Source organism: Myxine glutinosa, chromosome 2 (assembly GCF_964187855.1).
Source record: "Myxine glutinosa chromosome 2, kmMyxGlut1.1, whole genome shotgun sequence".
In the NCBI taxonomy this organism is placed as follows: domain Eukaryota; kingdom Metazoa; phylum Chordata; class Myxini; order Myxiniformes; family Myxinidae; genus Myxine; species Myxine glutinosa.
In genome coordinates, this window is record NC_136262.1 from 264,138,201 (window position 1) to 264,164,783 (window position 26,583).

General features: G+C 46.2%; 1 protein-coding gene across 3 annotated transcripts in view; it reads right to left on the reverse strand.

Moving 5' to 3' along the window:
* RNF145 (ring finger protein 145) overlaps positions 1-20,747 on the reverse strand; it is a gene marked incomplete at its 3' end in the record, with an annotated part of 47,609 nt that extends 26,862 nt beyond the window's left edge. The window contains 4 exon segments of one of the 3 annotated variants that reach the window (XM_078772527.1): positions 13,135-13,226; positions 17,791-17,899; positions 19,680-19,906; positions 20,393-20,707. In XM_078772527.1, the coding sequence (XP_078628653.1) occupies positions 13,135-13,226; positions 17,791-17,899; positions 19,680-19,857 (379 nt within the window). 3 annotated transcript variants of the gene reach the window in all.
* Positions 20,748-26,583: the final 5,836 nt, after the last annotated feature.

The following is a 26,583-nucleotide window of genomic DNA, read 5'->3' on the forward strand; positions in this document are numbered from 1 at the left end:
CTAAGACACAAAAGACCAAATGGACCCTAAACACACAAAATACCCGAAGACCCAAAATACCGTGTAGACTGTTAAAGACACAAAAGACCATGCAGACCCAGAAATCCACAAAGGCCCAAAGACAGAAAAATCATTGAAAACCCAATTGACCCCAAACACCCAAAAGACCCCAAAGACTCTTAAATACCCAAAATACCACAAAAACCCCAAAGTCACTGAAGACCCCAAATTCCCCAAAGACCCATAAAGACCCAAAAGACTGAAAAAAACCCCAAGACCCTGAAAGACCTTAATGACCCTAAAAGACCCAAAATACAACAAATACCATTAAAGACCCATAATACCACAAAGACACAAAAGACCCCTAAAGACCCTTAAATACCCAAAAGACCACAAAACACAAAATACACTGAATACCCCAAATTCCCCAAAAAGACCGCAAAAACTGAAAAAACCCCAAGACCCTTAAAGACCCATATGACCCCAAAGACCCAAAATACACCAAATACCATTAAAGACCCAAAAGACCACAAAGATGCAAAAGACCCCTAAATACCCAAAAGACCCCCCCCCCCCCCCACACACACAAAAAAACAATGACCCTTAAACATCCAGAGACCCAAAATACCCCAAATACCCTTAAATATGCAGAAGACCCAAAAGACCCCAAAAAACACAAGACCCTTAAAGACCCAAAGGAAACAAAAACCCAAAAGGCACTGAAGACCCAAAATTCCCCAAAGACCCATAAAGACACCAAAGACCCAAAACACTGAAAAGACCCCAATACCCTTAATAACCCATAAAGAACCCAAATACAAAAAACACTGAAAAGAACCCAAGACAGTTAAATACCCAAAAGACCACCAAGACCCAAAATACCCAAAATACGCCAGAGACCCAAAATACCCTAAAGACCCAAAATACCCCAAAGATCCAGAGACCCCAAAGACACTTAAATACACAGAAGACTCAAAAGACCATGAAAACTAAAAATTCCCCAAAGATCCAAAAGACCCTTAAATACCTCAAGGACCAAAAATATCTCAAAGACTTTAAAGACCCTAAAGACTGAAAAGACCCCAAATACCAAAAATCCCAAAAGACCCCAGAGACCCAAAATATCCCAAAGACCCCCCCCCTCCCCCCCCAAAAAAAAAATTGAAAAGACCCAGATGACCAAAAAGTCCCTGAAAACCAAAAATACCCTCAAATCCCCTTAACGACCCCACAGAACCATACAATCCAAAACACCAAAAGACCCTTAAAGACCCTGAGGACCCAGTGGAACCCAAAGACCCAAATTACCCCAAAGACACACAATCCCTAGATGACTGAAAAGACCTGAGGACCCAAAAGAGGCAGAGGACCCAAAGGACTCAAATGACCTAAAAGACTCCGAAGACCCAAATGAACCAGAAGATCCCAAGGATGCAAAAGAGCTTAAGCACCCAAAAGACCCAAATTAACCAGAGGACCCAAAAGACCCTTAGGACTCTGAAGACACAAAAAAAGAGTAATTATGTCTCTTACATTGGAATTGTAGACGGTGGCTTGCAAACCGAGCCTCAAGGTCGGTGTACAGAAGCGGTTTCTTTTGATTACAATAAATACACGGCGTAGGGAGGTGAAATTCGCTGAACGTGACGTGCAAAGTGCGCAGAGTAAACTGAGTGTTAATTTACATCTGTTGGATGTCAATCCAAAACATCAAAAAGACCCTTAAAGACCCTGAGGGTGGAGTGGACCCCAAAGACCCAACTTACCCCAAAGATCCAGAGGACCCAAAATACTCAAATTACCCAAAATACCCTGAGGACCCAAATGACCCAGAGGACACAAAATACCCAAAAGATCCCAAGGATGCAAAAGAGCTTGAACACCCAAAAGTCCCAAATGAACCAGAGGACCCAAAAGACCCCGAGGACTACGAAGACCCAAAAGAAGAGTAAATATGTCTCTTACATTGGAATTGCAGACGGTGGCTTGCAACCCGAGTCTCAAGATCGGTGTATGGAAGCATTTTTTTTTTAAATCACAATAAATACACGGCGTAGGATGCTGAAATTCGCTGAACGTGACGTGTAAAGTGCACAGAGTAAACTGAGTGTTCATTTTCGTCTGTAGGATGTCTAACAAATAAAGATGATAAAAGCACACCTGACACTAGGCCCAGACTTCGGCATGCTCACGCCGCTGTACCATCAAAAACTGTTCCAACCCGTCATTTTTGAAGGGTTTTATACTGGTGTGTGTTGGGGTGTGTGTGTGTGTGTGTGTGTGTGTGTGTGTGTGTGTGTGTGTGTGTGTGTGTGTGTGTGTGTGTGTGTGTGTGTGTGTGTGTGTGTGTGTGTGTATATATATATGTATATATATATATATATATATATATATACACAGTCATCCCTCGCTTATCGCGGGGGTAACGTTCCAGAACCCCCCGTGATAGGTGAAAATCCGCGAAGTAGAAACCATATATTTATTTTATTATTTTTATATATTTTAAGCCTTTAAAAACCCTCCCCATACTCTTATAAACCTTTCCCACGCTCTTATAAACCCTTTTTACACTCTTAAACACACTTTTGAGACCCATCCTTACGTATTAGAAAAATATTTGTACGTGTATATATAGCTGTACAGTATATTTGAAAATACTGTAATAGATACTGGGTAAGTATATCAATAATAGTTTTTACTGTACTGCACAGCAAAGAAGAGCATTACAGCTCTTCTGAAGGCGCCACTTCAGCAGGCGCCTCGTCAGGTGGTGCAGTATCTTCGTCGTCGTCCGGAACTTCTTTTCGTGCTGAAGACGTAGGCGTGTCTTCTTTCTTTTTTCGGGTGAGGAACATAGTGATGGGCAGTTGCTGGCGCTGCCTTTTCTTCTGGGCGAGGAGGTTTCTTATAGACTTCAATGCCTCCGTCGATTACATTTCTGAACTTCAACGAACGAATCATCTGGGGGTCCCATTCTTCAGCCCTTTCCTTAAGTTATTTTGCCATTCTCACTAGGGTTGCGAGGCGTTCCAGTGATAGGCCTTCTTCTTCTTCATCCCCTGGACCCTCTTCTTCTTCCTCACTTGCTGACTTCGTCATCTCTGCCAGGTCTTCGTCCGTTAACGGATCTGAGTGGGTCTCGAGCAGCTCCTCAACGTCATCGGGAGTCATATCGTTGAAGCCATCTCCTCCTAGTAATTTTGCCAGCTTCACTGCCTTATCTACTGCAGAGTGGTGGACTTCGTCAGGAGAGAAACCCTTGTACACGTAATCGTGGACTACTTCTGGCCACAATTTTTTCCAGCAGGCATTCAAAGTTTCTGTCTTCATCTCCTTTATGGCCATCTGAATATTTTGCAGACACGTTGCAATGGTGTACTCACGCCAGTACGCCTTCAGCGAGAAGTTTTCGTCCGAGTCCATAGCCTCGACCAGGTGCTGCAGGGTGTTTCGCGTATAAAGCATAAAGTGCGCTAGAAAATGCTTATTTTACCGCAAAAATAATTAAAATCTAAAAAAATAAAAATACCTATAGGCCGCAGAATCCCACGATATAATGAAAAATCCGATATATAATTTTACATATACTAGCGAGAAAAACCCGCGATGTACCGAAGCCGCGAAAAGTGAAGCGCAATATAGCGAGGGATGACAATATATATATATATATATATATATATATATATATATTGTTGTGGATTTGAGAATTGTTGTAAATATCACCCTCTAAGTGTAATGAATTCTTGTAAATATCTCCGTTTTGTGTGTAAAGGTCAAAGGTCGTCCTCTTAGTTAGTCCATATACATACACGTAGCAAACCATATACCCTTCTAAATAGTTATTTCTTTATTATGTGTATTAGTTGAAGGCTGTGTTACCCATTAGTTGACTCTACATTGCACCGAATTCAAATAAGTTAGATTCCCTTTCAATTCCCCATTTTTCCGCAATTGCCAACTGCATTCGCCCTCCATTGAACACACGGTCGGTTCGGAGAAGAAAGGCGCGTCTCTGCCCTCGTCATCGGAGGGAGGAGTGAGCCAGCCCCGATCAACCAACCAAGGATGAGGGGTTTGGCTTGCGAGGGCGGAGAAAGAACGACCGGGGAGGTTCGCGAAGATTCATGGGTGTGGCATATATAACCCGTCACGGGAGAGCCCCCACCAGCAGACGACTGAAGCAGCAGATGAGGGAGGGAGCCAGACGAGCGAGGGAGCACGAAGGCAGTTTCTGTCAGGAAGGCGCTTGAGTTGGTAAAGAGACGTGCAACCTGCGGGAGTACGAGTGAGGGAGACGCTGTTTCCATCCAGCCTTGCCACGTCAAGCTCCGACGCGCTGCTGCGAACATCCCGGCGGTGTGGACCCGAGGGTGGAGAGTCGGCGGCTGCTCGCTCCCGGCCCGGCCGTCCTCCTGCGTCCAGCTGAACCTTCCTCTCCTTCCAGCCATTCGTTCCTGCCTTCATCCCCCCCGTGTAAGTCTGATTGTCGTCCGTCTTTTATGTTGTCCTGGGGTATAAGTAAGTCTGTATCAGCTAGAAATTGCACTGTGTTTTCTGGTCCTTCCATCCTTCTGTAAATTATTTTCTTATCTTTCCTTCTCCTTGGTTCTTTTGGTCTTGTACATAATAGTTAGTAATAAATCATATTTGTCCTTCCTACTTTTGTCTTCTTCTTCTTGTTCTTCACATCCATTCGTCTTTGAGGTTTCCACATTGAACACCTGTGGCGCGATTTGGCCAACGTTTAAGAATTGGGTCAGTTACTTGCTAATGGTTCGTGCCGCGGCTGCTAATCCGCTCGGCAATTAACATCTTGTCCGCGGTCGCGAACGGGGTTGCTCACCTGCCTCTCCGGAGGGAGCTTGGGCAACTTCAGGACTCACGTCGGTCAGTCATACACAAGGGGATTAATCCCCCCTTCTTAAGGGGAAAAAGGCCGACGTAGAGATCCGCAACAATATATATATATATATATATATATATATATATATATATATATATATATATATATATATATATATATATACAGTCACGTGAAAAAGTAAGTACACCCCATGAAAAGTTTTGACTTTTACAACATATTTCAACATACAGCTATTTGATCTTCATTTCAAAAATATTGATAGATAAAGGTGATATAATATAACAAATATCATGAAACATTTACATTTTGTTGTCCATTGTATAATTTAAATAAACATAAATGCAAATTTTGCATGTGGAAAAAGTAAGTACACCCCTACATTTATCACTACTTCAAATACCTAAAATTAGAATCAGGTGCACCAGCTCAGGTGCAAATGATTACAACATCGTTAGAGAGGATCTTGGAGGAACCTGTCTTATTTAAACCTCATTGGTTTGCTCTTTGTTGTTGAAGTGTGTGGCGTCACTATGCCTAGATCAAAAGACCTCTCTGAGGTCTTCAGAGAGAAGGTTATACTACTGTGTTCAAAAAGTATCCGACCTTTATTTTTCGTGCGTAAAAAAAAAGAAGCTAGGGAGGCGATGATTGGTGCACGTATGTAGGCGATCCTAATGCACACGCGTGAATTTTTTCCCACCTGCAGAAGCTGTCATTCGAAGGCAGACCGCCGATGAGTGAGGACATGTAAGTGAGCGCCGTCGGATTTTCGTTTTTGACAAAATGACGGAAAAACTTGAACAACGCTACTGCATCAAATTTTGTGTAAAGCTTGGCGATTCCCAAGTGGAAACGATCCGCAAGATTCAACACCATTCATTCCATTATGAAGGTGGATTTGGGCTTCAGGAGAATCTCAGCGAAGTTCGTACCAAAGCTGCTAACGATTGAGCAGAAGCAACTCTGTTTGGAGATCGCACAGGACATGCTGGAGACTGTGAACAGCGATCCCAGCTTCCTCAACACAGTGATCACTGGCGATGAGTCCTGGGTTTATGGGTACGACCCAGAAACCAAGTTGCAGTCATCACAATGGAAGCATCCAACATCCCCGAGGCCAAAAAACACAAAATTTGATGCAGTAGCGTTGTTCAAGTTTTTCCGTCATTTTGTCAAAAACGAAAATCCGACGGCGCTCACTTACATGTCCTCACTCATCGGCGGTCTGCCGTCGAATGACAGCTTCTGCAGGTGGGAAAAAATTCATGCGTGTGCATTAGGATCGCCTACATACGTGCACCAATCAACGCCTCCCTAGCTTCTTTTTTTTTACGCACGAAAAATAAAGGTCGGATACTTTTCGAACACACTACGTAGATGCCTAAGAGTCTGGGAAGGGATTTAAAAAGATCTCCAAACAATTTGAAATCAATCATTCGACTGTCCGGAAGATCATCTACAAGTGAAGAAGATCCCAAACAACTGCCAACTTGTTCAGGCCAGGCCGCCCCAGCAAGTTCAGCCTGAGAGCAGACCGCAAGATGCTGAAAGAAGTCTCTAAGAACCCCAGAATGTCATCACGGGACCTATAGGTAGCTCTTGCCACTGTTGATGTCAAAGTGCACGAGTCTACCATTAGAAAGAGGATGCACAAATTTGATCTACATGGGAGGTGTGCCAGGAGGAAACCTTTGCTGTCCAGAAAGAACATCAGGGCAAGACTAAAGTTTGCCAATGAACACCTCGGCAAAGACCAGCACTTCTGGAACAATGTGCTCTGGACAGATGAGTCAAAGGTAGAGCTATTTGGCCACAGTACCAGAAGACATGTTTGGCAAAAATCAAAGACAGCATTTGACCACAAGAACACGATACCAACTGTAAAGCATGGTGGTGGAAATATTATGGTTTGGGGCAGCTTTGCTGCATCAGGGCCTGGGCAGCTCACCATCATAGAATCCACTATGATTTCTTCATTGTACCAGAGGGTGCTTGAGGATAATGTGAGGCCATCTGTCGGAAAAGTTGAAGCTCAACTGAAGGTGGACCTTGCAACATGACAATGACCCTAAACATACCAGTAAATCTACCAAGGAATGGCTGAAAAGAAAGAAATGGAGGGTTCTGGGATGGCCAAGTCAGAGCCTGGATCCAAATCCCATCGAGATGTTGTGGGGGGATTTGAAACGAGCTGTGCATGCAAGAAACCTCTCAAACATCGCACAGCTGAAAGAATTCTGCATGGAGGAGTGGGCAAAAATTTCTCCCAGTCGATGTCAGAGACTCGTAGACAGTTATAAGAAACGCCTACTTCAGATTGTTTCTGCCAAAGGGGGAAATACCACCTATTAGAGCCAAGGGTGTACTTACTTTTTCCACATGCGAAATTTGCATTTATGTTTATTTAAATTATACAATGGACTACAAAATGTAAATGTTTCATGATATTTGTTATATTATATCACATTTATCTATCAATATTGTTGAAATGAAGATCAAATAGCTGTATGTTGGAATATGTTGAAAAAGTCAAAACTTTACATGGGGTGTACTTACTTTTTCACGTGACTGTAAATAGTGAGAGCATGAGATTTGTCAGGATTGAAGGACATTCCAAGTGTTTGACAACTTGTGATTTTTATTGAGGTCTGAAGAGAGGGAAGGGTCTGCTGTCGGTCATGGCAGAGGATGAGGGAAGTCATGGCAGTGGGTTGAGTGATCAGCAAATAAATAAAGAGGATTTCATATAGATAGAGGATTTTCTAGGGAATCAGGCATTTTCATTGATGCAGATCAGGCATAGGACTAGGCCCAGAACACTGCCTTGGGGCACTCCAGTCTTGACAGGTAGAGGAGATGAAAGGATTCCTTGCCACATGTTGGTCGACTACGACATGTTGGTTGTGAGATTGGAGGACGTCAGTACTCCATGTGTGGAGTTGGCCTTCGATGGCATAGGCAGAAACTGTTGGACCAACTTCGGATTCTACCAAGGTCTGCAGAGAGGGAAGAGGCTACTGCCTGGCTGTCTGAAAAATGTGAGTTGATGCAGCAAAGGGAAGAATCATCCGGAAAGTGTTCAGTGGGATTTTCCAGAGAATCACGGCTTGTAAATATAATCAGTGTTTTGTTGAACTCTTGGATCTTGTTTTGTTGTGTCAGTAACTTGTTTAGATGTTCATCGGTTTCAACGTGCACACCCAGCTCCTCTCCCTCTCTCTTACAACCTCTTTACAATGACCTATTTGACTGACAACCCAACCACCTTTGCTTTGTACCGTCAGCTTTCATGCCTCACTACTCCAAGCATACATCTTTATCGAACTCTGGATTACAGTCAATTACAGTGGCATAGTCCATTACATCCTCTTTGTCTCAGCCAATAGTCATCACCTCGTCGTCCCTTGGCAAGTGTTATTCTAGTCTCGCAAAGTTAGCCAACTCTTCCAGTATGCTCCAGAAACTGTTTATCTAAACTTATGGAAATTGGGTGTGGGCAGTTTTCTTGACCACATTCCTGGAATAAACAAGACCGAAAGTCGAACAGCGGCGTAGCCAGACTTGTTTGATACTGCAACGGATTTGAGAATTGTGGTTGTTCTGTTGTGTAAATATCACCCTCCGTAGTGTAAAGAAAGATCAAAGGTCGTCCTTAGTTAAGCCATCGCACACACGTAGCCAATCCTAAGTTCCCCTCTAGTTATGTCCTTAATGAATGTCAGTATAAGGTTCTGTGATCCATTTTTTATTTTTTTATTTTTTTTGTATACAAGATCGAGGCTCGTGAAAGAGCGAACATTAATAACACAGAAAGACAAACCGACACATAAAACATATAACATCGGGAGCGGTAGACAAGATGGGGAGAGAGGGGGAAGGACACAAACAACATTTGAGAGCAGGGACCGAGAGACATGGAGACATCGAGAGATCTGAGAGAGGGTGAGGGCTTTGGGGGGGGGCATGGGAAGGGGGCGGTGGGAGAGGTATAAAACATATGGACACTGCCAGGACTTCCAGGAAAGAAGTTGGAATTTCAAACAAGGTGGATCTGGGGTGAATTAGCGGGGGTAGAAAAGATCAAGGTTTTGGATGGGGGAAGATAAGAGATGGTGGTGAACAGCTGTTTTAAAGACCTGGAGGGAGGAGTGGGATTGAAGGGAGTGAGGGAGTTTGTTCCAGAGGCGGGAGAAAAGAGGAATGAAAGAGTGAAGGTGAGCAGAAAGCCGAGATTTCGGCAGTTTAACCATCAGAGGGTTGCTGGCAGATCTTGTGCGACCTGTAGGAATATTTGGGGGACAGAGCACAGAGAGAGCTGGGGGTGCAAGGCCGGAGAGGAGTCGGTAGAAGACAGAAAGACCACCTACCTGCCTGCGGTGAGTGAGTGAAAGGCCCTCAGAGATAGCTTCATCGCGGGAGATTCCAATAATTCTGAAAGCTTTGGTTTCAACAGCGTGAAGCCGAGCTAGGTGTGAGGCAGGAGCACCGGCCCATAGGGGAGAACAGTATTCCATTGAGCTGCGGATGAAAGCCTTGTATGTGGTGAGGAGCTCAGGTGTGCCGAGGAAGGACTTCGCACGACGGAGGATGCCCAGTCGGCGACTGGCTTTGGAGGCCAGCTTGGAAATGTGGTTTTCCCAAGAAAGATCATGGCAGATAGTGAGACCCAAAATCTTGAGCGACAGAACTTCTTGGAGAGGATTGTTGAGAAAGTAGATGGGAGGGTTGTCCAGTCGATCTTTTGCGGAGAGACATAGTAAGAGTGTGAGATTTGTCAGGATTGAAAGACATGTTCCACTTGTTTGACCAGTCTGTGATTTTGTCCAGGTCTTCAGAGAGTGAGGAGGCAGCAGACTGCCGATCTGAGGGAAGAGGAATGGAGCGGCAGAGAGTGGAGTCATCAGCAAAGAGATAGAGAGGATTTTCGAGAGAGTCAGAGAGATCATTGATGAAGACCAGAAAAAGCACGGGGCCCAGAACACTGCCTTGGGGAACTCCAGCCTGAACAGGAAGAGGAGATGAGAGAAACCCATTCAGGGCCACACGTTGACGACGACTAGAGAGGAAGTCCGCCAGCCATGCATGGAGATTTCCATGGATACCAAAGGAGGAGAGTTTGGTGAGCAGAGCGGGATGCCAGACCGTGTCGAAGGCACGTGATATGTCGAGGGAGACAGCTCTAATTTCCTGTTTGGCATTGAGGACCTCCATCCATTGTTGAGACAGCAGAAGCAGCATGTCCAGAGTAGAGTGACCTGGTCTGAAACCAAATTGATGATCAGAGATCAGGCCATTGGAGAAGAGGAAAGATTTCATATCCGAAGCAATGATGGATATGCAGCAAACCTGGCAAACCTGGCACTAGTTCATTACGTTGCATCAATTAAATAAGACAGGTCCCTCCGACGCCCCATGGCATCTTCAAAGTGCCAGGTTTGCCAGGTTTGCTGCAATTGCCTCCATTGACCACGAGGTAAAGCATCTTCAAAGTGCCAGGTTTGCCAGGTCTGCTGCAATTGCCTCCATTGACCACGAGGTAACCTCGGAGAAGAAGGGCGTGTCTCCACCTTGTCATAGAGGGGAGGAGTGAGCCAGCCCTTGCCGACCAACCAAGGATGAGGGGTTTGGCTTTGAGAGAGCGTGGAGAGAACCGTCGAGGAGGTTCGCGAAGGTTTGAGGGCGTGGCATATATAACCCGCGGCGGGACGCCCCCGGCAGGAGATGAGTCCTGGACAGAGGGAAACGAGAGAACAAAAGCCGTTTGGAGAGCACGCGACGCAGCGGTACGTAGGAGCAGCTTGAACCAGCGGAGCTCGAACAGCCGCAATAGCTTGAACCAGCGGAGCTCGAACAGCAGCAACAGCTTGAACCGGCGGAGCTTGTACCACGGCGGCTCGCACGACCGCAGCTTGGGCGTCGACGGCGGCCCGACCGTGACCCAGTTCCCGTGGACCTTCCTCTCCCTCCAGCTATCCACCTCCAGCATTCGTTCCTGCCATCATCCCCCATGTAAGTGTGCTCGTAGTCTGTCTTTTGTCTTGTCCCTGGGTTTATAAGCAAGACTGTTTAATATAAGCTAATATTGCACCGTGTCTCCTTGCTCCTTTCTGTTCAGTTATTTTCTTATCCTTTCCATTCTCCTTGGTTATTTTTGGTCTTGTTAATAGTTCGCAATAAATCATATTTGTTCTTCCTACTTCTTCTTCTCTTCTTCACCTTCGGTCGCTTTAGTGATTTCCAGATTGAGGGTACGTGGCGCGATTCGGCCGACGCACATAAATCAAGTCTAGTCTTTGGTAACCGGCTCACGCCACAGTTCGCTTCGCTCGGCGTTATCCATCCATTACGCTGCGGCCATGAGCGGGGGAGTATTTCCTCGCGTACCGGGAAGTGCTGGTATTTAGGTCATAGGACGGTTGGGCCTAATACCCTACCCAGCGCCGACCGGGCGTGGCATCATACCCCCCGGACCACGTCGGTCAGTCATAAACGAGGGGATTAATCCCCCCTCGGTAAGGGGAGAGAGGCTGACGTTGGATTCCGTAACAATACTTTAGTTGAAGAGGCTAGCTTGACCTGGGAGGGGATACCAGTTAGAAAATAATGTAACATTAAAAAAAAATTGACCAGGCATGGACAGCCGGATCGTGAATGACTTGGGGGAAGGGGGGGGGGGGGGACAGCAAATGGCAAACGCTTCAATTGGGCGGATGTCATGGCGACACACGGACAAGGAGGCAGATAGCTGAAACACGTTTCTTACCTTTTAATGGATTTATTTATAAAGTCAACAGGGAATAGGGTAACAAGACACTATAAACAAAAACGGAACAAACCATGCAATTCAAATGGACACAAAGGTAAATTGGAATATTCAAACATATGTACGGTACAACGATTGGTAATAAAGCAATTCCTAACCCAGTCGGCGCCAAAGATCACTCTCATGCAACAAAACAATTGTAGACGAAACCTCCCTTATCTGATGTGTCGGGTGAATGCCTGGCTCAAAATCGATCACTTCAGGAACCATGTGTGGGACGACATCTCAGAGGCCAAAGCGAGCACAATGAAGATGGTGCTTGGTGTGGAATGCCAGCGATGATCCACCTCCTCCACCAGGCTTTGTGGGCCCCTCTGTCCTTTAAGCAAGGCCTCCTTCCACACAAGGCTTTTGTGCTCTCCTGTCTGAATGTGGCTTCTTCTTTGTAACCAGGTCTCTTGTTGTCCTCCTTCCTCCAGTTCACCCCTCCTCCTGGGAGGAGTTATCTGTTCTCGCCGTCCCGTCCACGGGGGCGGCACCTATATAAAATAATTCCAGGATGGCCCTTCCGTCTCCACGGCACATTTCACCAAAATTGCTGACACTTACTGGCCAGACAGATCGTGACAGCCAGACAAATGAGAAGTTTTCGAAGTCTCTCATGACAAGTTATCAACTACTAGCTCCGCCTACCACATGATGTGTTCATGCCCACATATAATAATGTCTAACCTGTCTATAAATTACATACGCTGCCTCCTCAGCATCACGTGTAACAAACGACTTAACCCGACAGGTCCCTATTATATGTCAATCTAACCGCTACTCAAAACACACAGACCATACTATACTTACACGGTCTAACTATGGATCCCCCCCTTCCACGCAACAAAAAAATGAACCAATAAATGATACATTCCAGTGCCACCTTCGGTAGAACGTCAGGCATCGACAGCAAGTTCTCTATATTTTTGTTCCAAACAGCATCAATCATCATTTGAATCACAAATTAATATTCTAGTATCAATATATAAAAATATAATGTTAAATCCCGATTGTATTGAGATATCAAACCAGCGAACCATCGTCATCTGTTCATTTCTAGATTCAGGAACAAGATCCGTGTCGATCACATTTCAAAATCATAATTGTAATGAGGAATTTCTGAAACCTCCGACCTACCTTACGACGCCTGTTAGGACCCCAAAACGTTCCACAGAAGGTTATAATATTTCCTTTCCATAAAATATGCAACTGTAGTGGTTACTAAACACGTCCCCCTGTCACGTGACCAGATCCTCAGCTCTGATTGGTGTACATTTGTGGGGACATACAGACAGACAAATGCTGTTCTAGATGGCATTGCCCTATGGACTACGCTGTAAAAACTCTATCCTAATAACACACCTCCAATGTCCGCTTCACTGCCAATTGTGATGAAAACATTGACATGATGATTTTGCCATGGAAATATGGTTGTAATCATAATAAATGCTCGCAGCATTACCTGCAAAAGAGGCAAGGAAACGGTTGCGGGCCTCGGACTGTGCAAAGACCGACCCTCCATATTCCGTTTCGATCTCTGCTTCAATATAATACCTAGAGGTAGACACAGGACTCTCTGTCATGACTTCAACATCACGAGTGAGCAAGCATGTAACTACAGGACACGTCCAACTTCGTACAATATTCTCAGAATCAAGTGCCATAGCAAGATGAACATTACACAAAGAAATACATTTTCGTATGCCTTCAGCATTCCATCTTTATCACAAGCTGATGCAGCCTGCAGGGCCAGCTTTATGTGCCACTGAAGATGAATGACTGGTGATTATTTTATTGGTGAATTTCGCATCATTACAATAAAGCTGCAGCCTCCACTTTTATTTTCACCCCTTACCTCCTCTGAACTTTATACCCTTTGGTTAATTAATACCTTAAAACAAATATATATATATGAATACAAATATATATATATATATATATATATATATATATATATTGTTGCGGTATATATATATAGGCCCTCCCTGGCGCTTACCCCCTCGATGCCCACCTCGGCATTGGGCAAACCGGGTCCCTTCCCTTGGATCCTCGGGCCCCACTCACTCACTAACCTAACCGGCTCCCAGAGCCTACCTGCGGTCTTACCTGGCCTACTAGCTACCAGCGTTACTCCCGGGAGCTCCGGGGGGATATAAGACCCGGCCCGGACCCCCGAACTCTCTGCCCCCCCCCCCACCCCCGTTCTTCCTGGCTCTGGTCTATCTGGAAGGCACACGCTCTGGCAGGACGACCTCGCTGGATTCAAACTCTCTGCCCCACTCTCTCTGAATGCGCTCCCTGGACTTTGACGACCCTGCCTGCGGATTCACACTTCATTCACATTCATTGCCTGCGGATTCACACTTCATTCACATTCATTGCCTGCGGATTCACAATTCATTCCAAAAACCACAACACACACACACACACACACACACACACACACACACACACACACACACACACACACACACACACACACACACACACACACACACACACACACACACACACACACACACACACACACACACACACACACACACACACACACACACACACACACACACACACACACACACACACACACCTCATCCCACCCTGCCCTGCGAGCACGTGTTGTCTTGCCCCTCCCATTCTCCTTCCTCCATATCCAGGTGATTTCAACTTTCTATCCCAATTTTGTTTGTTAAGTAATCCAACATACTCCTTCAAGATCTTTCAACCTTTTTCTTTTTTTCCTCATATCTGCATTCACCGAACCTTCAAAAAAAATATTATTAATCAAAAAAATTAAAAGGAGGTCCCTCCTCCCATACTTGCAACTAACAAGGCGCTTATAATCCACCTTCCTTCCGGACCTGTTCTGCAATTCATTGTCTCCCCCCCCCCCCCCCCCCCCCCCCCCACACCAGCCTACCTGCCCTCATTTCAGTGAATACCCAGAGAGTATTCACAGTTTTGTTTTAAAATGATTAAACTTCCTTCTCCCATGTTGCACACTCTTCTATTACAAATCGCTCTTCTTCTTCCTTTTCAAAAGGCTGTCTTCAAATTGCTCTTTCAATCATTCCGATTCAAATAATTCAATCTCTTACAGTTATTCTTTTCTCCAATCGCTGAACTTACCTTCATTCCACCCTCATCTAATGTTTTCAAACATTCTCTGACTTAAGAATCTCAAGAAACCAATTTGGATTCAGATGCTCGATTTTCATTAATCGTTTCAGAGGCGTCTCCCTTGACATATCACATGCCTTCGATAAGATCTGGCACCCGCCCCGCTCTCCAAGCTCTCCTCTTATGGTATCCATGGAAATCTCCACACATGGCTCGCAGACTTCCTCTCCTGTGGTAGTCAACGTGTGGCTATAAATGGAATTCTCTCATCGCCTTTTCCTGTCAAGGCTGGAGTTCCTCAAGGCAGTGTTCTAGGCCCTGTGCATTTCTGGTCTCTATTAATGATGTCTCCGACTCTCTGGAAAATCCTCTTTATCTTTTTGCTGATGGCTCCACTCTCTGCCGCTCCATATCTCAACCCTCAGATCGGCAGTCGGCAGCCTCTTCACTCTGCAGACCTGGATAAAACTACAAGCTGGTGAAACACGTGCAACATCTATCTATAATTCCAGTAATCTCTGTACGTTTGTACGTTTGTACGTTTGTCTGTCTGTGACCGCTGTTTCTCGACAACCACGGGTCCGATATACTTTTCACTTGCCAGGTATATTGCTGGGGACCCGAGGATGTGCCTTTTCAAGGTTTCATATTAATCGGACAATTACTTACCGAGCTATGTCCAAAAAACGATTCAACCAATCAGAGAGCAGCGAACGATCGCGTGTGCCGGCGTTGCGAATGGACCAAACCATTCCATGTAAATAGAGGGGGGGGTTCTGTGGTCGTTGCGAATGGACGAAACCATTTCATGTAAATAGAGGGGGGGGGGGATTGTCACTGTACTCGCAAGCCGTTCGCCGTTCGCTTTGGCGTTGCGAATGGACCAAACCATTTCATGTAAATAGAGGGGGGGGATATAATTTTAGATAGATATCTAGTACGGGCATATATATAGTACGGGCATGCCCTAGTGTCCTTAAATACTGACAAATCTCATAAATCTCACACTCTCACTACGTCTCTCCCAAATGACCGTCGGGAAAACCCTCCCATCTACTTTCTCAACAATCTTCTTGAACAATTTCTGTCACAGAAGCTTTTGGGTATCAATATCTGCCATGATCTTTCCTGGGAAAACCATTTCCAAGCTGGCCACCAAAGCCAGTCGCCGACTGGGCATCTTCCGTCGTGCGAAGTCCTTTCTGGGCACACCTGAGCTCATCACCACTTACAAAGCTTTCATCCGCAGCTTTATGGAATGCTGCTTTCCCCTCTGGGCTGGTGCTCCTGCCTCACACCTAGCTCAGATTCACGCTGTAGAAACCAAGGCTTTCAGATTCATTGGTACATCCCACGATGAAGCCGATTCTGTGGGTCTTTCAGTCTCTCACCGCAGGCAGGTTGGTGGTCTCTGTCTTCTACCGACTCCTCTCTGGCCTAGCTCCCCCAGTTCTGTTTGTGCTCCGTCCCCCAAATATTCCTTCAGGGCGCACAAGATCTGCCAGCAACCCTCTTCTGGTGAAACTGCCAAAATCAAGACTTTCTGCTCACCTTCACTCTTTCATTCCTCTTTTTTCCCACTTCTGGAACAAACTCCCACATTCTCTTCAATCCCACTCCTCCCTCCAGGTCTTCAAGACAGCTGTTCACCATCCAAACCTTGATCTTTTCTACCCCCGTTAATACATCCCAAATCCACCTCCTTCAAATTCCAATTTCTTTCCCGAAAGTGCTTGTCGTGTCCATCTTATTTATCCTGTGTACCCCACCTCAGCCCTCTCTTTCACAGATCTCCCGATGTCCCTGTTTTCTACTGTTGTGCTTTCTCCTCTCTTCCTCTCTTCCTCTCTTGTCTCCTGCTCCCTTTATTATGTTTTACAGTATGTGTTAGCTCTTACACGAGCCTTGATTTTGTATACAATATATAATCTGTGTATTAACTGCACCCATAACTTTTAACTTTTTTCGCTGACAAAAAGTATGGCTAATGCACCTGAAAATATGGTATGCACCTCGGCCCCGACATTCGCATGGGATACGTTCCTGGAAAATTCCGCAAAAGTCGGAACAGCAAATGTGGGGGCATTGGTTCAATGTAAAAAGGGGGCATAGGTTGTCGACATTTCAAAATCCACGAATGGCGAGACAAACTCCATGAATGGCAAGGCAAAGTCCGCGAATGTCAAGGCAAAATCCACGAAGGTCAAAGCAAAATCTTCCGAAAAATGTCAAGGCAAAAAAAAAAAATAATAATAATAATAAAAAATATAAATGTTGAGCAAAATCTGCGAATGTCGGGACATTATTTCAGTGGGGAAAAAGGAAGAAGCGAAACGCACTAATAGATACAGTGTAATGTTTTCATTCTGTACAGTAACTCACGGGGATGATGTGTTGTGCAGCTCGTGGGATATCCCGTTGAGCAATGTTTACAGTGTGCATGGTGGGACATCCCACAAAATAATGTTCACCGTGTGGATGGCGGGATATCACGCGAAGCAATGTTTACCATGTGAATGGTGGAGCTCGCTTATAACGCGGCTAAAATATTTTTATGTGGCCGCTAAAAGCCGTGAAAACACGAAGTGCATGGCTGGGAATGTAGAAGCCAGTCATGTGTTTAATAGCTTCTTTTTGCGTCCGCGAAAAACCGCGAATATATTAGCAGGTCTCAATTTATCAACCGTGAATATGTGGGGTCCGCGAATGTCAGGGTCGAGGAGTTTATCTAATATATAAAGCTCATTCTAACGTCTGACGCACCAACATATTAATGTTCGGTACCTTCCGGGTATCATAGAAAGCTGAAATTTGGCATGCCGACGGTGTCTATCGGAACTAGCATCCGCAAATGAAAATAAAAAGTACAACCATACACTGCCCAACAACACCAACCATCCACATAAGCTTGGTGATCAATCGATTATTTGAAATACCCATTCCATTGTTATAAGGTAGGCAGTATTGACACTTGAATATCTAGGAACCATCAGCCCACCTGGAGATGTGGTGTCCAGTGAAGAGCAGTGCAGCAGTGAGTACACAGACGTATAGCTTGACTAGGCGCTGCAGTGGCAAAGATAATGCCACAATGCTCAAGATGTGGCCTACGGGAGTCAATCAAACAAAAAATAAAGGAGAATGTGAGCTTTGTGTTACATCTGTTATACGAAAGGAAATGAAGCACAAACAAGATTCATCTGAGACAGTCCGTTATAAAATATAATTATCAAGCAGTAAGGTCGTGTGGTTGGCAGAGGATGCCTCATTGCTGTAAATATGGCAGAAGACTAGCTCACTGGGTAACAAGTCCCTCCCCAAGGCTGTATGCTTCTGCGCTTGAATCTAAGGTGAGACTGGTCTCACCAAAACTGCAATTCCAATGTAGTAGAAGATGCCGACATGCCCAGACACCGATGAGCCCACACTGACATGCCCACGCATCAACATGCCTACACCGACACACTCACTCACCGATGCCAATGCGTCCACACACCAACGTGCCCACGCACCGATGCTTCTACACACCAATGCGCCCACGTACCGACGCTGATGCTCTGATGGCGACGCACGCCCACACTGCCTCTACACACCGACGTGCCCACACACCCACACCGACATGCCCATGCATCCACACGCCTCTACACACCGAAGCGCCCACACATTCACACTGACGTGACCACACGCCCACATTGATGCGCCCAAGCACCCACATTGACGCGCCCACACATCCACACCCACACACCTCCATACACCGAAGCACCCAGACACTGACATGCCCATGCATCCACACTGACACCAACGCCTCCACACACCGACCCGCCCACACATTCACACTGACGTGACACGTCCACATTCATGCGCCCATGCACCCACATTGACGCGCCCACACATCACACCCATACACCTCCATACACCGAAGCGCCCAGACACTGACACGCCCACACTGACATGCCCATGCATGCATACTGACATCAACGCCTCCACACACCGACGCGCCCACACATTCACACTGACGCGACCACATTGACACGCCCACGCACCCACATTGACACACCCATGTTCCCACATTGACATTCCCACACACCCACACCAATGCCTCCACACAATGACGTGCCCACGCACCGACACCGACATGCCCACAGACGCAACCACCGACATGCCCATGCATCCACACCAACACCAATGCCTCCACAAACTGACGCGCCCACACCGACACACACCGGCGCCTCCACACACCGACGCCTCGACACACGCACGCCTCGACACACGCACGCCTCGACACACGCACGCCTCCACACACCGACGTGCCAAGGCATCCACACCAATGCGCCATGCACAGATACTGACAGTAAACAGTACGACATAATTACAAGGAAATATGTACAAAATAATTACAAGGAAATATGTACAAAATATACAAAATAATTACAAGGAAATATGTACAAAATATTTACAAGGAAATATGTACAAAATATACAAAATAATTACAAGGAAATATGTACAAAATATACAAAATAATTACAAGGAAATATGTACAAAATAATTACAAGGAAATATGTACAAAATATACAAAATAATTACAAGGAAATATGTACAAAATATACAAAATAATTACAAGGAAATATGTACAAAATATACAAAATAATTACAAGGAAATATGTACAAAATATACAAAATAATTACAAGGAAATACGTACAAAATAATTACAAGGAAATAAGTACAAAATACACAGAATAATTACAAGGAAATATGTGATTACATCACAAGGAACACGTCATTGACATTGCATAACATCATCACAAAGCAGATCGTTTACTGATAAATTATTTCAATAACACGACACTTTCTAGGTAGATCAGGTTACACACCACTTCCATACTCACCGAGGTAGAAGAGGTTACACACGACCGACTGGTACTTCGCAAGCAGCTGCTCGTCCTGTAGACCCAGCAAGTCCAGGTACTCTTTCCCATCCCAACGGTACAGACGCTCGAGCACCAGGATACTTGGAACCCGCAGAACCACATTACCCACAGCTTGCAGTCTCTCCCATGAGGACATTTTTCTCTGTGCACCACCACGCTCACTCTTGATGCTCACCCCGTCGACCCTGCACCTCACACTCACTCCCGTCTACCCTGCACCTCACACTCACCCCCGTCTACCCTGCACCTCACACTCACCCCCGTCTACCCTGCACCTCACACTCACCCCCGTCTACCCTGCACCTCACACTCACCCCCGTCTACCCTGCACCTCACACTCACCCCCGTCGACCCTGCACATCACACTCACCCCCGTCGACCCTGCACCTCACACTCACCCCCGTCGACCCTGCACCTCACACTCACCCCCGTCGACCCTGCACCTCACACTCACCCCCGTCGACCCTGCACCTCACACTAAGCCCCGTCGACCCTGCACCTCACGCTCACCCACGGCGACCCTGCACCTCACACTCACCCCCGTCGACCCTGCACCTCACGCTCACCCACGTCGACCCTGTACTGTATCAAACAAACAGTCTTACTCTTAATGTCACCATTCACCCTTGCCCCTGCAACACTCTCTCCCTCAACCCCCAAACCACCCTTACCCTCAACGATCTCCGTCTTGTTCTGCCACCGTCGCCTTCAACGGCCGTTTCCACCAATTCCGGAACAACCTTCACAAAAAGCCCAAATCTCGCTTTCCTCGATGTTGCTCCTCAGTGGTTGTTCATCGACTCGAGTCCAACCGCCTGATCCACCACAATCACTGAGGCGGTTACACAGTGAAAGTTACATAACATCAACAAACCTACTTTTGCTGCTTCCGAATCAACCCTAACTTTCCAACCAATCTTATGTCTTCTTCTCCTCACATTTAATCTTCTTTTCCTTCACTCTCCCCCAATCACAAACCCGCTTCCAGGCACGAACGTTCCCTGACAGGAAATTACGTTGATTTCCGGTATGGCTTCTTCTTCTTTATCACAATATTCTTCCTCTTCCTCCTCACAAATTTTTCCCTCTTCTTCCTCACTAAAGATCTTCCTCTTCTTCAAACCTAGTTTTCCCTTTTCTTTGCGACTCTAGTTTCTCTTATTCAATACCAGAGTGGCAGAGTCGAATGAGACAGTCAAGGTTTGAAGTTTACAGCATTCATTTACACCAGCAGTTTCATGGTTGTTGTGAATTTTGTGATAGTTGTGAAAATTCACGTGACCATCGATGGCACAATTATTGGTCCACATGCGCTACCTGAATGGCCAAGAGTATACGTACACGGACGGTACACTCGCCTTTCAGCTGTCCAAACTGGGTTCGAATCCCGTCCCAGCTATAAACTGTCATCCTGGTGTTTAACAGGGAGGGATTCATCAAAAGGAAATTCCTGCCATAACCTACAGAGGGCGCTTCCTCAGCGGCACAGCCTCAGCCAATGGTACACCAGATAGAACTAGAGGAAGAAGAAGAAGAGAGGAAGAAGAGGAAGTAATAGTAAGAGGACAAAGAAGAAGACCGTAACCCATAATTAAATAAATTTGAATCTTGTCTCCACAATTTAGCATCACTCAGGGGGTCCGTTGGTCCGTTGCACCAAATTTTCATTGGTTTTCACGGCCTTGTAGCATACCTGCCTGCCGGACTCAGGGGGGTCTTATGGGTCCTTTGGGTCTTATGGGTCCTTTGGGTCTTTAGGGTCCTCGGGGACTTTAGTGTAATCAAGGACTTTTTGGGTCATTGGGGACTTTTGGGTCATTAAGGACTTTTGGGTCATCTGGCTCTTTTGGGTTCTTGGGGACTTTTGGGTCTTTTGGGACTTTTGGGTCCTCGGGATCTTTTGGGTCATTGGTGTCTTTTGGGTCTCAAGTGTTAAAGGGTGTTCCAAAGTCTAAGGGGTCTCAGCAGTCTAAACTCTAAAGAGTCAAAAGGTACATTTGAATAGAACGTAATTAATTAATAGACGTACGTAATAAATAGACACAAAAAGTATGACACACACACACACACACACACACACACACACACACACACACACACACACACACACACACCTCACCTATTTATAGTAGATCCTGCCATGTGGCGACCTCTAGTTAGTAAAGCATCGACCAACCACAGTTTGAAAGTTGATTATATTTATTGTTCACAAGCCGCAAACGCAAAGAGATATTAAAAGAGAACGAACTAACAATTTACTGATTGTTGTTGTTGCTGTTGTTGTTGTGTTATTGTTGTTTCGTATGAAGCCTGTCGCTGCTGGCTGCACCATTTTGTGGGAGGGCAGTTGTGCCACTGATGCAGTGCCCCCTGTTTCCAGTCGAGGCGAGCAGCTCAGGCCAGCTTTTTGGGGCCGAAATGGCAAGTCGAGTACCACAAACCAATTTTGGATATTTTTTGAAAGTATGGGTCCTGACAACACGAGAAACCAAAAATACCCAGAATCCCTTTGGGCTTGGGGGAACACGTTCAAATGACGTCATCAAAATGGCTGCCATTCTGTGTTTTGGAGTATTGTATATTTTAGTACTGAGTGGTCAATAAATCTTTATCTGAAATGCTTTTCGCAAATTGTTTTCAACTACTACAGGGTTATGTTGGAACCACCGTGAGCACCTGAATTAGAACCACCGTGAGCTAGTCACGTGACCATCATACTGTTTGAAATGTAAGGAGGTAAGCTCTTTAAAGCTCTTTAGCTGTTAGCTGTTAGCTCTTTCACGAGCCTCGATTCAGTATACAAAAAAAATTCTACCCCCGCTAATTTCGGTCCCCTTGTGTTTTCTACCTCTCCCCCACCCCCCCCCTCCCCTTCCCACGCCTCCTCCCCCCAAGCCCTCTCCCTCCCACACATCTCCCTGCTCTCAAATGTTGTGTTTGTGGGCATGTCAATGTCGGCATGTCGGTGTGGGCATGTCGGTGTGGGCGTGTCGGTGTGGACATGTCGGTGTGGGCATGTCGGTGTGGGCATGTCGGTGTGGGCATGTCGGTGTGGGCATGTCGGTGTGGGCATGTCGGTGTGGGCGTGTCAGTGTGGGCATGTCAGTGTGGGCATGTCAGTGTGGGCATGTCGGTGTGGGCATGTCGGTGTGGGCATGTCGGTGTGGGCATGTCAGTGTGGGCATGTCAGTGTGGGCATATGAGTGTGGGCATGTCAGTGTGGGCATGTCGGTGTGGGCATGTCGGTGTGGGCATGTCGGTGTGGGCATGTCAGTGTGGGCATGTCAGTGTGGGCATGTCAGTGTGGGCATGTCAGTGTGGGCATGTCGGTGTGGGCGTGTCAGTGTGGGCATGTCGGTGTGGGCATGTCGGTGTGGGCATGTCAGTGTGGGCGTGTCAGTGTGGGCATGTCGGTGTGGGCATGTCGGTGTGGGCGTCAGTGTGGGCATGTCAGTGTGGGCATGTCAGTGTGGGCATGTCAGTGTGGGCATGTCGGTGTGGGCGTGTCAGTGTGGGCGTGTCGGTGTGGGCATGTCGGTGTGGGCATGTCGGTGTGGGCGCGTCGGTGTGGACGCGTCAGTGTGGGCATGTCAGTGTGGGCATGTTGGTGTGGGCGCGTCAGTGAGGGCATGTCAGTGTGGGCATGTCTGTGTGGGCATGTTGGTGTGGGCGCGTCAGTGAGGGCATGTCGGTGTGGGCATGTCGGTGTGGGCATGTCGGTGTGGGCATGTCAGTGTGGGTGCGTCATTGTGTAGAGGCGTTGGTGTGGGTGCATGGGAATGGCAGTGTGGGTGCGTGGGGGCGTCGACGTGGTGTACAAAAAAAGAAAAATAGAAACATTTTTAAATTGTCACTGTATCGTCTGAATGCTGAAAATTATGTTTAAAAGACTTTGAATCACAGAGTCTTCTTCACGATCACTGTCTTCTCTTCGGGTTGTTCCATTTAACAAAGACTTTGTGATTGAATTTGCATGGGGTGTACCTGCTAACGATGTGCTTTCTCTTCAACATTAAAAACATTTGGAGTAGTTAAAAAGAAGAACACCACAACTATACAATTACTTCATAAGTGTTTTCTTCATGCCCACTACTCGTACTTAAATGGCCCAAACTATTCCCACCTTTTTCTGGAGTTTCCAGGGAGAGTTTTAGGCCCAAGTCCTTCACAAACCAGATGGCGAGGCCCGCCATTCGACTGGAGCCGACTGAGAGAAATTTGTAATTTGTTCAGTGTGCCAGTGGATAACTCAACTACTCTTTGTGAAAGACACCGTTGACACACTAATCTATCTATAATTCCAGTAATCTCTGTGTGTGTGTGTCTGTGTGTCTGTGTGTTTGTGTGTTTGTTTGTCTGTGACCGCTGTTTCTCGACAACCACGGGTCCGATATACTTGAAACTTGCCAGGTATATTGCTGGGGACCCGAGGATGTGCCTTTTCAAGGTTTCATATTAATCGGAGAAGTAGTTACCGAGCTATGGCGATTTAGCCGTTCGCCGTTCGCTTTGGCTTTGCGAATGGACCAAACCATTCCATGTAAATAGAGGGGGGGGGGGGGGGGTTCTACCGTACTCGCAAGCCGTTCGCTTTGGCTTTGCGAATGGACCAAACCATTTCATGTAAATAGAGGGGGGGGGGGGGATTGTCACCGTACTCGCAAGCCGTTCGCTTTGGCTTTGCGAATGGACCAAACCATTTCATGTAAATAGAGGGGGGGGGGGGGATTGTCACCGTACTCGCAAGCCGTTCGCTTTGGCTTTGCGAATGGACCAAACCATTTCATGTAAATAGAGGGGGGGGGGGGGGGGATATAATTTTAGATATATATATAGTACGGGCATGCCCTAGTCATAGCAAATGGGATAATAATAATAATAATAATAATAATTCATTTATTTTGTATAGCGCTTTTCCAGAAGCCCAAAGGCGCTTTGACAGAGTGCAAAACATAATGCATAACAATACATGAAAACAACAATTGCAAAAAGACAAGAATCAGTAGAGAAATATTTAAAGCAAAAGGAGGGAGAAGGAGAAGAGATAGTCAGGGGTTAAATGCTGTGGGTTGAATGTTGAATGCAGTGTTGAACAGGTGGGTCTTTAGTGATGTTTTGAATTTGGTGAGTGAGGAGGAGTCTCTGATGGTGTGAGGTAGTGAGTTCCAGAGGGTGGGAGCAGCGATGGAGAAGGCCCTGTCCCCCCAGGATCTAAATTTGGTCCGGATGGGGGGGGGGGGGTCAGGAGGTTGGTACCAGCAGAGCGGAGGTTGCGGGTGGGAGTGTGTCTGGAGAGGAGGACAGCCAGGTAGGATGGGGCCAGGTTATGGAGGGCTTTGTAGGTCAAGAGGAGGATTTTGTACTGGATTCTCTGGGGGATGGGGAGCCAGTGAAGCTTGTAAAGGACGGGGGTGATGTGGTCACGGGTCCGGGAATGGGTGAGTAGACGGGATAACCGGCTTAACGTCCATTGGAGGGATAGTGCGCCTTGAGATCCAACGCCCAGCCTGGGACAGTTGATAGGTCTGATAGGGAATCGGTTCAGATGTAAGTGCACACATCCTCGGTGGATGATACATGGTGCATTGGCTTCCCAATTAGTGAGAGTTAAGCGAGATTTTCTCAGAGAGTTGAGTTACATTTCAAAGATTCACAAAAGAGTTTCTAAGATCGTGGTTGTGGATTGGGGATGATCGAGGATGGTGATGTCTTGAAGCCCCGGAGGGAAGCATGCGAAGGAAAAGATTGGGGAAATTGGTGGGAAGAAAAACAGGAATGAATGAGTGGTGGTGAGCGGTGATTCTGGGTTTTCACCAAGAGGGGTTACTGGCAGACCGTGTGCACCCTGGAGGGCCGTTAGGAGGGGAGGGGGGCACGAAAAGGACAGAGGGTCTGCCATTTGCCGTTTGTGGGACACTATAGAGACCGTCAGGGATGCGGCCGGAATAGAAACTGTTCGAGGTCGGGACGCAATGGAGACTGTTAGAGATTTGAGAAAGATAACTGCGTGGTAAACAATCAAGAGGCGCTGTTGATGTAAATCCATTGAGTTGAACTCCAGACAGCAGATTAAATCTGTTGCAGCCAAGAAACACAACTTCTCACATGAGTTTTATCTGCTTTTTCTTGGATTTGACTTTGTTGATAAATTACATTTTCTAGCCATAAGAGTCCAAAACTATTTTATTTAAAAAACAACAGCAGTCATGGCAAATAATTATTGTACAACTAAAGAGTGAATCAATGTAGCAAGTCTAACAAAAACATTCATCAATGTTGCACCTTGACTGTGGAACTTTTACATATACAACAGTTCCATATATTTTATCCAAAACAAGTTGAACCTTTTAAAAGGCTCAATTGTAACGACACTGAAATGCCATGAAGGACAACAAGACAAACCCGTATGGAGCGGAGAGCAAGGACAAAGGCTCCACTGTGGGTTTGTAGACACATTGATAATATGCAACACCTGAGTTCTGGAACCATCGATCGTGGTGGAAATTTGATGTTTCCATATTCACAAGTCGAGTGATGCAATCTTGTTGGCGAGTGATGCAATCCGTTGCCAAGTGAAGAAATCTTGTTGCCGGTTGATGCAATCTTGTTGCCGATTGATGCAATATTGTTGGCGATGGATGCAATTGTTGGAGCAGGATGCAATTGTTGGAGCAGGATGCAACTTTGTTGGCGATTCAGGCAATATTGTTGGCGAGGGATGCAATCTTGTTGCCAAGTGAAGAAATCTTGTTGCCGGTTGATGCAATCTTGTTGCCGATTGATGCAATATTGTTGGCGATGGATGCAATTGTTGGAGCAGGATGCAACTTTGTTGGCGATTCAGGCAATATTGTTGGCGAGG